The sequence below is a fragment of the Coenobita brevimanus genome, chromosome 57 (assembly GCF_032717465.1).
Source record: "Coenobita brevimanus isolate Jiangsu-jjx chromosome 57, ASM3271746v2, whole genome shotgun sequence".
Lineage (NCBI taxonomy): Eukaryota > Metazoa > Arthropoda > Malacostraca > Decapoda > Coenobitidae > Coenobita > Coenobita brevimanus.
In genome coordinates, this window is record NC_137010.1 from 30,462,098 (window position 1) to 30,478,572 (window position 16,475).

General features: G+C 40.5%; 1 protein-coding gene across 1 annotated transcript in view; it reads right to left on the reverse strand.

Moving 5' to 3' along the window:
* The window catches only part of LOC145401952 (uncharacterized), a 132,522-nt gene that overhangs the window by 26,323 nt on the left and 89,724 nt on the right, over positions 1-16,475 (reverse strand). Inside the window, exon 7 of the mRNA XM_080274057.1 lies at positions 11,928-12,233. Coding sequence (XP_080130183.1) covers positions 11,928-12,233 — 306 coding nt within the window. The remainder of the gene's footprint in view (positions 1-11,927; positions 12,234-16,475) is intronic.

The window sequence follows — 16,475 nt, forward strand, 5'->3', positions numbered from 1 at the left end:
AGTTTGTATTTACCATCTCCCAAATGAACATCAATATCTTCTCTTAATTTGGTCTCTACAAGGCACATGATATCAGGTTCATGTTCTCTCAAGAAATCGTTAATTTCGATCCTTGTCGATATGAAACCATCAACATTAGTATATATCACCTTCAAATTATTTTTGACATTTTTAATACCCTCTTCTCTCCTACTCTCTATCCGTAAAACTTCCTCAACTTCTGATCTTTCACAGCCATCCCCCTTAGTTTCCTTCACTTCTATTTCCTTAAATACCACTTCCTTACTTTCATATCCAATACTCTCCAAAAAAAATTATTACATTCTTTCTCTGTCCTCTTATCATTTTTTCCCTTTGCTTCTTCCTTTAATGATTTTAAAACTTCTCTTTCTTCTTCATTTAGATCTTTTCTTATTATAATATTTTTCATCCCCGCCTCTTTGCTTAATTTCCAAGTCACTTTAAGTATCTCATTTATTACACTTTCTGATGTAAACTTTACTCTCACTGGTCTTGTTTCCCCTTTCTTATGAGGCCCTATCCTCCTTACTTCCTCAATTTCTTTTACCCACTTGTCTCCTTCGGGGTCAATCTTGCCTAATATTCCTCTCACCAGGTTCATGTCTCTCTCGAGTCTTACGAACCTAACCTTTTCTTCCTCTTCCCTGTTTCCAAATACTACCACACATCTGTTCCTTTCTACAGTTTCTCTCACTATTTTCTCTTTTTCTTCAGTATTTTCACTACATTTTCTTCCATTTTTTTCTTGTTCATTTCCCTTTCTTCTTGGATGATCTCTCTTAAGGTGACCACTCTTTCTGTTCTTCTTCTACATGTGCCCACTTTGCCTTATGCTCTTCGAATACATTACTCACCTTCTCCGTTTTATTAGTACTGTACTCTCTTCTAGTTTCCTCCTCAATTCAACATTTTCATGCTTCAAATTCCTAATCTCTTCATTCGCTGTTTCATTGGATTGGATCAGACTCTGTATGGTACTATCCGTATTTTCAGACACATCTTTTATCACTAGATTCTCTACTTTCTTTTCAAGTTCACTAATCCTCATAATTAATGTTTTAACCAGGTCCATGACATTGGTATTTGTATCAAATCCTTGAAATTCGAGTCCCTCATTGTTTACATTTTCGGCCATGTTTAATGTAAAGTACCAAAACAGCCGTTACCGAAAAAACTACAAACATTCATGTATACTATAGCCACTAAATCTTTACATTTTAGGTAGTCTATTAACTTTCATTATTTTAAATTTAAGACAAGACCTTAGGAGACAGGACAGACAAAATTCCTGAAACTACTTAAGGTTAGGAGCGATGGCTGGGACGTCTGCTCTCTCTGGCTGTTCGTTCGTGTGATGACATTGGCATCCTGGCAGGTCTTGCTAAAGATCAGTACAGTAATGGCTATTTTAATGAAACTCAAATACTGTCCTCAGTTTGTTCTCTGTCCTTGTCTTGGACCAAACTTACATTCATTCAAAAAGCACACTGCTTCTCTAACCACTTGACGAACCCCTTCCCTTGATTACTTGAGCTATGATCTCACATACAGGTTGAGATGAAGGGGTGTGTGAGTTATAAGAGTGTTACAAACCTCAATACTAACACTGATATAGAAACTGGTCTCTTCAGCAGGGGTCTGTAACTGAAACCAATATGAGAGTAAGCTTTGGAGAGAGAGAGAGAGAGAGAGAGAGAGAGAGAGAGAGAGAGAGAGAGAGAGAGAGAGAGAGAAAGAGAGAGAGAAAAAGTACCACTGGCAGCCTCACCACCATGTCCCAAGCCAGGATGGTGGGTAAAGGGCTGAAACTCTTTTAATACTGTAAGGCTGTGGGAGGCTTGCATAGAGGACTTTTAAAACCCACAGTAACATACTGGTATAGATGCAAAACTTGTGTGGTATGAAAGTGAAAAGTCTGGAGTAGGAACACTGGAAATGAGATTTGGAGCATGGAGAGTGGACAGGATGAGAAATAATGTGATTCATAAAAGATGTGAAGTAAAAATGTTTGTGGATACCAGAGTCAACAGAGTGCGCTAAAGTGGTATGGATATGCGGAGAGAATAAGTGCACACAGATTAGTGAAAAAAAGGTATACGTGCAAGTTTGAAGGTGGGAGGTGTGATAAGTCAAAATGGTGGGTAGATATGGATGGATACAGTAAGTGTAAGAGACAACAATGTATGGAGGTTGATGATGCAAAACTGACAACAGACTGAGCTGAATGGAAGAAATATCTATGAAGAAAAGCATGACAGGGATTTGGCACACATTTTAACTCAGTGATGTGATAGTTATACACTCTGCAGGGATCTAATGCCCCCTTGTGGTGGACAGCATCTCACAAGGGCTGGACCATGGTCCTTCCCATGACAAGGTGCAGGAAACTATGAGGAGGTTTGGCTTCTGGGTAGATCCAGCAGTTGTTCCATCCAGGGTGCACAGCACCATCATGTGTAGGTTCCTTGTCAGTGCCTGATGGGTAAAGTGAAGCATGTAAATGTGGAAGGTTATGCCTACGGGGTGAAGTCGGGATTCTGGAGGCTTGAATGGTGAATGAATGAGAATGTTGTCCATTTAACTGGGTATGCTGTTCACAGTTCTTTTTCTATCAGCTTTTTTCTTGCTCTCTGGACCATACATCACCCCTGTGTGTGATGAAATATCAAATTGGCAGTCATTTACCGAATCAGCACTTTCATCTGGAAAATATTATCATTTTTATCACCATACAGGTTCATGCACATCTAATTATCTGAAATCTAGTTAAAAATTTTGGTTTAATTTAATATTAGTCAAAAAATCAGGAGCCAGAGCAAAAATCTGCTAAAGTTTGCAAAAGTGTTTTGCCTCTAGCTTGACAACTCACCTTAGGAAATTTCTGTTTTGTATAAATATTGATTTACAATGCAAATACATTTATTTCCACCTGAAATAAATATTTGTGCAAAACAGAAGTCTCCCAAAGCATGCTGACGATCTGAATGGGAAATATCCATTAACATAGAATGTTTTTGCTCTGAAACCTGATTTTTTATTAACCATTACATTATGCACAATTATCTGACAGGACTTCAGATAACTGTGAGTGTATAAACCTATATGGTGATCAAAGTTGAGCACCAAAGTAATAATCCAATAACAGATAATTATCGAAGTTAAATTTTATCAGACTATAATCGGAATTTAACTTCCACTGTCGTTATCGGACCAGGTAACTTCCGATAGCTCAATTTTTTAGTCTGATAATGCCTGTTAATTTTTTGTCCAGTAAAATTTTCATCATTTTATGTTTTATTTTAGGTTCTTTGTAAGGAAGTTAGTCATTCTGAAGGGAACCAGCACATACTATGAGTGGGTGACTCACAGACTCAAAAAAGACTCATTGTCATAATGTGATTATTATATCATCTTAAGCTGTCTGTAATTAGTAATTACAGGCAGCTCCCACTATCTGACTGGGATGTGTTCCATAAAATGTGGTTGAATAATGAACTGGTCGAATAACGAACCTATTTTTCCCATGAAGCTTAAGAAATAGAGGGGTTAGGTTCCTGACCACCTTCGTCATTCAAAAAATATTCAATAAAGAGAGAAAAAACACCAATATTTATCATTTTACACCTTTTATTTATTAAACAGAAGGAATGTTTTTCATCCATTCATCATCCAATCCTATTTGGCCCCATGAGGAGCATATAAGCCCGGGGCTAAGCAAGTTGGTCCTGACATTTAAGATGAGAGTGACCAGCCTCTCTCATCCAAGAGTGGCATTACGTAAGCAATAACCCCAACCGTCCCTTCGATATAAACCATCACCGGCTCAATCCGATTGGAGCACTGTAATTACCCGCTAAACCACCAGGTGCCATAATTTGGTTATATTATTACCACCCAGCATAGTAAATGGAAACCATTCGGATTGTCACTCAGTGTTGAGTCACCCATAGGCGGAAGGAAGAGGAAAGAGTGAACGACACAAAGGCAAAAGAGGGAGTGTAAAGTCACCAGTAGGCAGAAGGATGTGGACAGAATGAAGTTATGAAAGACAAGAGGAACAAAGGAATGGAGGGAGGAGAGGAAAGGGCAGACACCCGAGAGCAGAACTACATCGAGTGAGTGGATGGTGGGCGCCCACACCTACCACACAGGAATGTTTTTCTATCAATCTATCTATTGCCAGATGCCTTAATCCCATACGGGGTGGCCACAAACAAATCGCCTCCAAGTCGCCCTGTCCCCTGTCATTTCACTGCCCTGCTCCCAGCTCACACCCCCCTCTCTCATATACCTCTCCACTCCATCCCTCCATCTCATCCTTGGCCTCCCCCTCCCTCTCTCTCCCTCCACCTCACTCACATACACCCTCCTCGTCAGCCTCTCACTCTCCATCCTCTCCACATGGCCAAACCACCTCAATGTATTTTTCCTAACGCTTCCTATCACATCCACATCAACACCACAACGCTCCTTCACTTCCTCATTTGTCAGTCTGTCTCTCCATGTGACCCCACATGCTTCTCTCAAATAACTCATTTCCACTGCTCTCACTCTTGACTTGTGTCCTTCCAAGAACATCCAAGCTTCACTTCCATATGTTACTGTAGGTATCACAATATAGTTATGTAGTAACTTTTTCACTTCCATGCTCACTTCCCTCTTTCTTATCACTAGTTTCAAGGAACCAGCAACCTTTCTTCCTTGTTGTGCCCTTTCAAGCACTTCACCCTCCAAACTTCCATTCTTACTCATCACATTACCCAAGTACTTAAACGTACTCACATTTTCCATTTCCTCCTCATCCAGCCTCACTGTACATTCACTGATTTCACTTCTCTCGAAGACTATAACTTTACTCTCCCCTACACTGAGCTTTGTATTCTATTTCTTACACACTCTCCCAAACTCATCCACCAAGCCTTGCAGCTCTCCTTTGTCTTCACTTAACAACACAGTATCATTTGCAAACGGCAGAACTGGGAGTATCAAAACACTGTCCTCTCTCATTAGGGCCATGCCAACATCCACTGTCCTACCTTGTATCTCTTTTATAACCCCATCCACATACAGACTGAATAACCATGGAGACATGACATATCCCTGTTTCAACCCAACTTTCAGAGAGAAAAATTCACCTAGTTCACTAACCACAAGCACTGCAGCCTTAGCACCCTCATACATGCTGTTCACAGCCTTCAGCAACTTCCCATTTACTCCATAAATTCCTAATACTTTTCTCAATCCTTGTCTATCCACCCTGTCATATGCTGTCTCCAAATCCATGAAGGCCGCATACAACTTCTTCCCCTTCTCTAGAAACTTTTCCAACAGATGATCTAAGAATGAATATCTGATTTACACAACCTCATTCCTTCCTAAAGCCTCCCTGTTCTTCTCCCACTAATTCCTCTGTTATTTCCCTAACTCTGTCAATCAGTATCCTACCATATACTTTTCTTATTTCACTAAGAAGACAAATGCCCCTATGATTACTACACACTTCTTTTTCCCCTTTTCATTTGTACAAGGGAATAATTACAGTATACCTGATTTCCAATCCTAGGGGACTCTACCTTCCTCCCAGGCCAATCTGCACGTCTTCCACATCCATTCTATTACTATCTCTCCCCCATGCTTCAGCATTTCACCACACACTCCATCAATTCCTGGGGCTTTCCCCAGTTTGACTTTCTTCATTGCTTCCACAACTTCCATCCTACTGATTTCTTCCTGTCTTCTCACCTCCCTCCTTCTCCCAGCCATTCCCCAGCCACTTATACTCACATTACTTTCATTCTCTATGTTCAACAATTCCTTAAAGTGATCTCTCCATCTGCTCACTTTTTCTCCCTTCTTCACAAGTAATCTACCATTTTTGTTTTTCACTCCTCGACTAACTTCACTGCCACCTTGTCTAACTCTCTTTACCTCTTTCGAGAACATTTTCTTACAGTCCCTCCCCTTTACACTCTAATTCCTTCCAAATTCCTCATCCACTCTCTTCTTACTCTCTCTTACTAATCTTTTCACCTCTCTCTTCCTTTCTACATACTGTATAACTCTCTCTTCCGTCTCTCAACTTCTTCCATGCCCCTATTTCTCATCCATTCATTATATGCTTTTTTTCTTTTGTGCCACAGCCAGTCTCACCTTTTCATTCCACCATGCTGTTTCTTGCACCCCCTTTCATCTTCTCTTCACACTACACACCACCACACATGCTGCACATACTTCTGTGAATATGTGGTAGGTGGAGGTGCCCGTCATCCACCCACTTAGTGTAGTGGTACCCAGTCTTTAAGGTAGCTCTACACTGAGTGGCAAGCCAAATGATTTCCTGTAAACCAGGCAATCATTTACAACGTTGGGTGGTAACCTCAAAACCAACCGACACGTGTTCCCTACGTGACAGCAAGTGGGTTGGCGGAGGGTTAGTGCCCCTCCCTGGAAAACAACTAACTGAAAATTCAAACAAGAAGCCTCGGACCAGGACTGACCCAAAGATGATGACTAAGGACCGAACAAAGGACATGATACAGATGGCGATATGGACTGCAAGGAGTGCAAATGATGAGGTGAAAGAGAGAGAGACTGTCCAGGTGCTTCAGGGTGCAAAAGTGGATGTATGTGGATTAACTGAAACTAAATGGAGAGGTGAGAGTGTGAGAGAATGGGAGTATGGATGGGGTATATGTGTGGGAGTAGGTGAGAATGAGAGGGCAAAAGAAGGAGTGTGTATTGTTGTGAGAAACAGATGGAAGGAGAATATAAGAGAGTATGGATCAGTTGACTCAAGAATTGTGTGGGTAAGACTGAAAGATGGACTACAAATGTGGGCAATTGTGTGTGTGTATGTGCAAATGTAAGATCGTGCAAGCAGAGTGAGAGAAGAGTTCTGGACAAATGTGGAACTGTGTATGGAAAAGTTTGAAAGGGATGAGTGTTTTTGATTGGAGCCAGGGAATCCTGAAAGACAGATGGATAAAATATCCTTAGGAGATGGACATCTGGCAGAAAGTCAGTTTGGATTCAGAAGGGGAAGGTCATGTGTTTCCAACTTGTTGTGCTTCTACTCAGGGGCGACAGATGTGCTACAGGAGAGAGACAGTTGGGTGGATAGTGTGTAATTAGATTTGGAGAGCCTTTGACAAAGTGCCTCACAGGTGACTAATGTGGAGATTGGAACACACAGGAGGACTCAAGGGGAACCTCTTAGTGTGAATGAGAGACTTCTTGAGAGACAGACAAATGAGGACAGTATTAAAAGACAGGATGTCTGGATGGATGGAAGTAACAAGTGGAGTCCCACAGGGCTAAGTGTCAGCGCCCGTATGTTCCTAATTTATGTAAACGATACGGTAGATGGAATGTACAGTTATGCAAGTCTGTTTGCTGATGATGCAAAGATCATGAGGAAAGTAGATGTTGAGGAAGACTGTAAAATGCTGCAGGAGGACCTGGATAGGATTCACGATTGGAGCCAGATGTGGGAAACGAAATTCAACACAAAAAAATGTAAACTATTGGAAATGGATAAAAGTACCAAGAGACCATCACTGAATTATTTGATAGGTAATGAACCAATCACAAATGCGAGAGAAGAGAAGGACTTGGGAATGCTGGTCTAGGATGATTTATCACCTGAAAAACACATTAACAAGCTAGTTAGAGAGACGTATAATCTCTTGACTAACATAAGAATAGCATTTCACTGCATGGATGAGGAGATGATGAAAAAATTGATAGTGGCTATGATCCATCCCAGGTTGGAACATGCGGCAGTCGTGTGGCCCCCATATACAAAGAAAGATATAAATAAGATCAAGAGAATACAAAGAACAGCAGCCAAGATGGTCCCTGGCCTGACAGATCTGTCGTACAGGGAAAGGCTGGAAAAGCTAGAACAGCCTTCCTTGGAAGAAAGGAGAGAGAGGGGCGACATGATTGCAGTGTTCAGAGCAAGAATGGGAGCAGAAAAAACTGACAAACAAGATCTGTTTGTATGGGATGGGAGAGTAACAGGAGGACATGAAATGAAACTAAAAAAGCCAAGCTACTTGTAGGATATCAAGAAATATAGTTTTCCAATTAGATGCACAGACCTGTGGAACAGCCTGGACAAAGAGATCGTCCAGTCTAAACATTTAATTAAGTTCAAAGCAAAATCTGACTTACTGAGTAACAGAGACCAGACCCCACCAGTGTAGCTCATTTCCTGTATATCACAACCAAGTAAATACGACTAGGTAAATACACACACGCACACACACACACACACACACACACACACACACACACACACACACACACACACACACACACACACACACACACATACACACACACACACACACACACACACACACACACACACACACACACAAAACCACAAATTATATATGAAGGTCACATACTTACATGAACACTCACTCAGGTTGGTGATCATATGACTGTGCTTGAAAAGGGTAGTACTAGGGGTCTTGGGTGGTGCCATGGTGGTACTGTACTATTCCAAATAGAAATGAAGACAGATGAAGAGGCAACTGATCAGCAGGGCAGAGCATGGGAGACTGAGCCACTGAGGCAGTTCAGCCAGTCTGTCTGGTGGCATGTGGTCTGAACTGTCGAAATAGTAGGGATAACCATGTCGAACAACGAAAAAGGGTATAGATTTATAAACGCCGAAACAGCAAATTTTTGAGCAACGATCGGTTGAAAAATGAGGGTTTCCTGTGCTTCTTTTTTTTAGATTTTGAGTTGACTAAATGCTAATTCTGAGTTTGTATATAACTGTACCATACAGTATGTTTAATAGTTCAATATGTACTTATTTCAAACATACCTTTCGGTTCCCACTGTACTAATTATCTGGTTCATGGTACTGGTTTGGTTACAAGGGTTTCAAAACAATACATTTTTAAATAAAAACTTTAAAAAATATTAAGCAAAAAAGTTGCAAACTTGTAGAAAATGCTTACTTATTCTTGGAATTAGCATAAATAAGCATTTTCTATGGGATTTGAAGGTTTTTTCCCTTGTGTGTTTTTTTTTTAATTTTTGTTTTTAAAAAGTTATCATTATCGGATTATTGTTAACTTCCGATAACCAAGTATTATCAGTCTCAATATCGGGCTTAAAAACTGGGGCTGTTGGATTATCGTTATCAAAGTTACCTTTTAAGTTACCAGTGCCAAACACTGGTGGTGATAAACATTTATAATATTTTCCAATTAACCCCTACACCGCGGGCTTGTTTACCAATGACTTGCGTGTGCCGCGGGGTTATTTGGGCTCCGACAGACTCTCAAAAAATATTTGCCAAAAATCAGTTATTAGTCCTAGAATAATAAAATTACATATGCTTATGGCACATACCTTCAGCTTTCTCCTGGAATGACTGTTGAGCCTTCGTCGGTTACCGTAGGACTTGTGGAGACCTCTGAAGTAGGGTAACGAAGTCTCCACTTTACACTTCCCAACAACCCGTAATATGATTACCACAGCCAGATACAAACACTATAAACACTATTCTACAATTTTCAAGTAGTTTGGGATCCATACTCAAAAAAAAAAAAACACTGTGAAAGCAATGGAAATTACGAGCGCATCTGATCGTCGCACTGGCGCTAGTTCGCTCTTGGTACTCTGTCATTTATTATTCATAAAACCCCTCACACTTTATATTTCTATTACTATATAACACTTATATATATCTACAGTCTTTATCCATAAGTTTCCTTCAGTAGTATTAGTTTATTGTCACTGTAGGGATTCAATTTCTTTCAGTAAAATACGTAGCATTCACTTTCTCATCCTGTATACTAGCATTGAGAGTGAATGTCACTTTCATCTTCACTCTCATAACTCATAGCATTCAGACATGCTAGAGTGAAACTTTCACTTTCATTACTCCTAGGGTATATACTCGTATTCTTATAATACTACTCATTTACATTTCTATTTATGTTCTCTATTTTATTTACATCATTTACATTTCTATTTTATTTACACTGTGTTATGCACTGTCACTTGAAGTAACTTATAAAACTATTTTCCATTGTTCACGTATATTTACATTCATTACTTTCACTTGCTGTTTACACATTATTTACACATTATTTACAATTCCACTTGCACTGTTTTACTCAACAGAAATATCGTAGTCACTCTTTTATCAATTGTCAGCCCTTTACCTCTTTCCACACGAGGTTTAGTAGGGGGTAAAGGTCACAGGGCCCTTTGCATGGGGGTGAAAAAGTCCTTGAAGTCAGCAAGAAGAAACATACGTACCCTCACTTCGGAAGATGAGAGTAAACTGATAACGGAGGGCAGGGGTTGAGGCCTACTTAGGGGACATTCAGAGCTACCAATGTTAGCTCTTGAAACAGCTATGTCTAGCACTGAAATGATTGGCAGGAAATCTAGACAATACATTATAAATTAGGTAGTTCCAGGTGAATGTAAATATCACTTAGGCTTCTCCCTTCCCTCCTTACATGTATATCTATTACGAAAATAGATTATGCGGCATATTTCAAGGGGAAAAAAACAAAGAAAATTAGCGAACGAGTGCATGTGAGGTGTTGTCAGGTAATAATTAGCCAATTCCAGGTGTATGGCACTCTCACTTACCTTATTTCTTTCTTATATATATTATTTGGTATAAGAATAGGACATAGGGCTTATTTCAATGGATGAAATCAGTGAAAAATTCCAGGGAAGATTTACTTAGCGTAGCACGGCCGGGCAGGCGAGAGGATAGGGTAATGGAGGGGGGGTAGGGAGGGGAGTCAAGAACGGGGAGAAATGGCTTAATTGTCAACAATGGATGGGAGTACAGATGAGATTAGGAGTGCTGACTAATGTTGGACATTGGCAGTACTGATAGATGATACAAGCCCCCACTTGGAAGCCCGGGTGAATTCAAAATAACACAGAATCACAAAAGCGACGCCCCGCGGTATGATCCCTTGCTCCCAAGCGTCACGAAAGTGACGCCCCACGGTTAAGGGGTTAAAAGTGCTGATTTGGTAAATGACCACCGATTCAGTATTTCGTCGTACTGCAGCCTTGGGTGGGAAGAGATATGATAATGATGACGATGATGATGATGCAAGAGTGCAGTGCAAGAAATGTGTAGTGATGAGCTAAGTGGTATAACACCGAAAACAGAGTGGGTTGTGTGTAGGTTATACTTAGTGTTGATAGAGTTGATAGAGGTCCCACCTACTGTACAATACAGTACTTTAACTTCTGCTGACAATGAATGCATTGTAATCTTTGCTATAGAGCAGTACAGTTCTTGAAAAGTGTTAAAGAACATAGCAACATGATTTCAAGGAACTCTATACACTGTAAAAACATGTAAAGATTAGCTTGTACACTCAACACAGAAGATGATACTGAAACATCTACAGTATGAAAAACAAAACATTAAGAGTTACAACAATTAAACATAACTGCAAAAGAACTTTCTACAAGAAAAGTTCTAGCATCACAACTGAATGAGCACCTATACTGTACAACACAGAAACAAATTGCATACATCAACATGGGCATCTATACAAAAACTAGTGTGCAAATATCTGAATACTATATATTATTACAGCTCAGAACTCACTGCATCTTTGGTACACACATGTAGTCCTCATTATATACCAGGGATGTGTTCCAAAATAACACATTTCCCTTATAACTAGTACTGTAAACTGGAAGAGATTGGCAAGTCAGCTTTATATGGAACAGTGTAACTTTAAGTAGTAAATACAGGTTATTTCTTTAATTTGATGAGGAATTCTAACTGTAAGAATAGAACATAATAAGATGACATACAATGAGGGCTTGTCATACAGTACAACTTCCTGTACTACTGTCACTACAAAAACTAATACTCCCTCCCCACTCACCTCATCTCTTTCATCCTCAGCAACATCATGATAATAAAAGTACACGTCAGCCGAGCTTCCCAAAAACCCTGAAGATGATGACACTGATCCCAGTGGCTTCTGTGGATGCATCACATCTACTGACTTGCCAACATTTCCATTCTGGGACATTATTACCTCTGAGGTCGTGTTTGTCATGGCAGAAATAGCAGGGGTATGAAAAGTTGGGATCTTGGGGTTTGCAGAAGTATGGCTACATCCAGACTTCATTGTTCTTTCTAATGCCTCTAACCACTCCATTTTATCACGGGCTGTTCGTGCAATGAACTGTGGAGAAGAAGCCCTGCAGTTACTTACGCTATCAATATATGTTGCCATCAGTGACCTGTTAACTAGGAAGGGACTCTTGGGCCTGATAATATAATTAAATACAGTAAAGATACTGGAAGACGCTGTAAGCAACTCAGAAACTTCTGTGAATATTAACCTGAATATTTTCTATAACATTCAACTGTGGCACAGAAACATTTCCTTTCTTGATAAAAATTAATGGAGAAAGATGAAATACATAAAACATCATTCTCATCCTCATTACTTTTTTTCCATTTAAGGATGGAATGAGACAGGGTCCAGGAAACAAGCACAGAAACAGCATGAAAGGGGGATACCTACCAGCAGCAAACTCCATGAGATGGGGAAGACACTCATTCAAGCCTGGAATTTTGGTCACCACACAGAAAAGAAAAAAAATGGATATCAAGAAAGCTATGTTCAGGAATGCTAGGGAGATGTGTGGTAAGAGGAGTTTGGGAGGAAAGGAAAGAAGGGGTACAGAGTGGTAAAAACATTGTATCTTTTACAAAGGCTCCAACATGCTTGCATACATCAGCCATGGTCACCTAATGGCAGCTCTCCATGTTGCTCAATCTCTGGTAGTCTCCCTATTCAACCCCTTATCCCTGAGGTAACACATTACCTTATCCTAGTTTTTTTTTTTTCCCCCTGCCTCTCGCAGTTCTACTCCTGACGTTCACATTTCTCACCTTCTGCATATACTGTAACTGTTATCCTCCATGCAACATGAACAAACCATCTGAATCTACCGTTCCTCATCACAACACCAATACATTCAAGTCACATCCTTCATCTCAACACTTCATTCGCAATCCTAGCCCCCCCAGGGCTCGCATTCAAGGACACATTACGCATCTGCCTAATCACTGCCATTTCTGTACATTTGAGCCTACAAATATCTTCTTCCTTTACTACCTAGGTTTCACCACTATACAGCACTGCATTACACTCCTAATACATACTGCAAAAAAGATCCCTTACCATGGAGAGAAAGCCCTCACAATGATAGGAGAAGCAACAGCTCACTCAACTTCCAACCACTCATTACCCTACCCACAGAGGTAGCTCCCGCCCCACCTCCAGCACATACCATGTCCCCCAAATACCAAAAATCCTCCACAAACTCAAGAAAATCTCAAACAAGGTGAATTATTTCATGCCTGACAACCTCTAAATGCTCTACTAAGTCATCAACATACATCTCCCATGAGAGTCCAATTCTGAAGTCACGTAACAGAGCTTCAAGAACCACGACAAACAATATGGAGTTCAAGACTCTGATCCCTGATGCACATCAACAATCACAGAAACCTTGATCACCAGGGTGCTAGAACCCACATTCATAGCCATTACCACCCTAACTAGTTACTCCTCAATCCCAAGCTTTCTCATTACTTATTTCACCACCTTTCTAGGGACTCTATCAAAGGCTTTCTCCAAATCAACAACAACAACAAAAACAAGTGCAGCTCCCTTTTCTCTCCAATATATTTTTCCTGAATCTGTTGGACAATAAATATGGCATCAGTGGTCCCTTTGCTTGGCATAAACATAAACTGCATCAAATCAATATTATCATACCATCTAGGACTCTCTCCATTACCTTCATTATCTGGTCGAAAAGTTTTTTTGTCTCTATATTGTCCTTTTTCCAGGGTATCACCCTTCTTCCTATACACATTTACAATCACACTGTTAGACAGTCACCTAGGACAACACACTCATATAAATGAATTTATCAGATCAATAACTAAACCCACTCTTATATTATCTCCTGAGACATTCAGTATTTCAGCAGACAACCCAGACACACCTGCCATCTTCCCCAATTGCATTCTGCTTATTGCCCTGCTCACAGTAGCAGCAGCAATCAAAAGCAAAGGGCCAAACTCTGGATTTGTTGATTCCAGACATTCCCCATTCTGGTCAAACTTCTCACTCAGCAGTAGGTTATATTGCTCTCTCCAGTTGTCTTTAATATCCTCACTGTCCACAACTACCTTTCCTTCATCATTCTCCACACACTGCTCACCTCTGATATCCCTGTTTTCCCCCTTCATCTGATTTGCCACCTTAAATTTGAAATTCTTCCCTTCAACACTATATACTTTATCTGGCAAATGTCAGAGACTCAGATTTGACCCTATATACCTCCATTCTAGCCCTACATTTGGCAACAAAATATTCCTCTCTGTTACCACCCTTTTTTCACTTCCTGAAAAGTGTTCTTTTTCTCCTTAACTGCTGACTGAACATCCTCATCCCACTACCATGTTACTTTATATCTTAGAGGGCTCCTTGTCCATCCACACACACTGGATCAGTAAATCTCAAGAGATTGTTCTTGAAAGCTCTCTACTGCTCATTAACACTTTCTGTCAACAGCTCCCTGTTCAGCCACCACTCTACTCAGCTCACTACAGAAGGCATCTCCTACTGATTGTTTTTTAACTACCATATTTTCCTCCTGGGTGCACCAGTCCTTCTTTCATCACCTGCTCCTTCAGCACCATGTCACATCAGTAATTTGTGTTGCAGCACACACTCTTTGCTCCCTATATAACATTCTTCACCAACCTCCTATCAGTCCTCCTGACCAGGAAATGGTCAATCTGGGTACTATTATCCCCAACTCATATGTAAACAGGCTACTCTCTCTTTTCCGAAAAGGCACACAGTTATGTTCATTGCCTCACTGAAGTTGGGAATCCACCAGGCCTCTACCTTCCTCCCAGGCCAATCTGCACATCTTCCACATCCATTCTACTACTATCTCTCCCCCATGTTTCAGCATTTCACCACACACTTCATCAGTTCCTGGGGCTTTCCCCATTTTGACTTTCTTCATTGCTTCCACAACTTCCATCCTACTGATTTCTTCCTGTCTTCTCACCTCCCTCCTTCTCCCAGCCATTCCCCAGCCACTTATACTCACATTACTTTCATTCTCTATGTTCAACAATTCATTAAAGTGTTCTCTCCATCTGCTCACTTTTTCTCCCTTCTCAACTAATAATCTAACATTTTTATCGTTCATTCTCCTATTAACTTCACTGCCACGCTGTCTGACTCTCTTTACCTGTTTCCAGAACATTTTATTACATTCCCTCCATCTGATACTCAAATTCCTTCCAAATTCCTCATCCACTCTCCTCTTACTCTCTCTAACTAATCTTTTCACCTCTCTCTTCCTTTCTACATATAACTCTCTCTTCCATCTCTCACCTTCTTCCAAGCCCTTACTTCTCATCCATTCATTCTCTATGTTCAACAATTCATTAAAGTGTTCTCTCCATCTGCTCACTTTTTCTCCCTTCTCAACTAATAATCTAACATTTTTATCGTTCATTCTCCTATTAACTTCATTGCCACGCTGTCTGACACTCTTTACCTGTTTCCAGAACATTTTATTACATTCCCTCCATCTGATACTCAAATTCCTTCCAAATTCCTCATCCACTCTCCTCTTACTCTCTCTAACTAATCTTTTCACCTCTCTCTTCCTTTCTACATATAACTCTCTCTTCCATCTCTCACCTTCTTTCAAGCCCTTACTTCTCATCCATTCATTATATGCTTTTTACTTTTGTGCCACAGCCTGTCTCACCTCTTCATTCCACCATGCTGTTCCTTGCACCCTCTTTCGTCTTCTCTTCACCCCACACACCACCTCACATGCTGCACATATTTCTTCTGTGAATATCTTGCACACATCTTCCACATCCCCCATCTGCTCCACTTCATATTTACCCAATCGTTCCTCCATTTCTCTCTTATATTCTGCCTTTTTCTCATCCTCTTGTAACTTTTCCTCTCTCCTTGCATATACTCCTTCCTCCCATCCTTCCCTTCTTCTATTTCTCCATTTTACTTGGACCTTGATTCTGTTCACCACCAAGTGGTGGTCAGAAAGTCCACTCCCCCAACCTCAATATGCTCTTGCATCCATTACACAGCTTTGCATCCTTTCATCCACACACACATAATCTGTCATTGCCTTCCTTTCATTCAGTTCACCATCCACCCTTCTCATCACTTGCCATGTATAACTGTCTATCATTTTGTGCCTGAAGAGGGTATTAGCTATCACCAACCCCCTCCCGGCACAAATATCCACTAAAGCACTGCCACTCTCCTCTATCTCAGCATGCACACCCCACTCACGAACTACTCCATCCACCTTCACATTCCCTACTTTACCATCATATCACCAAT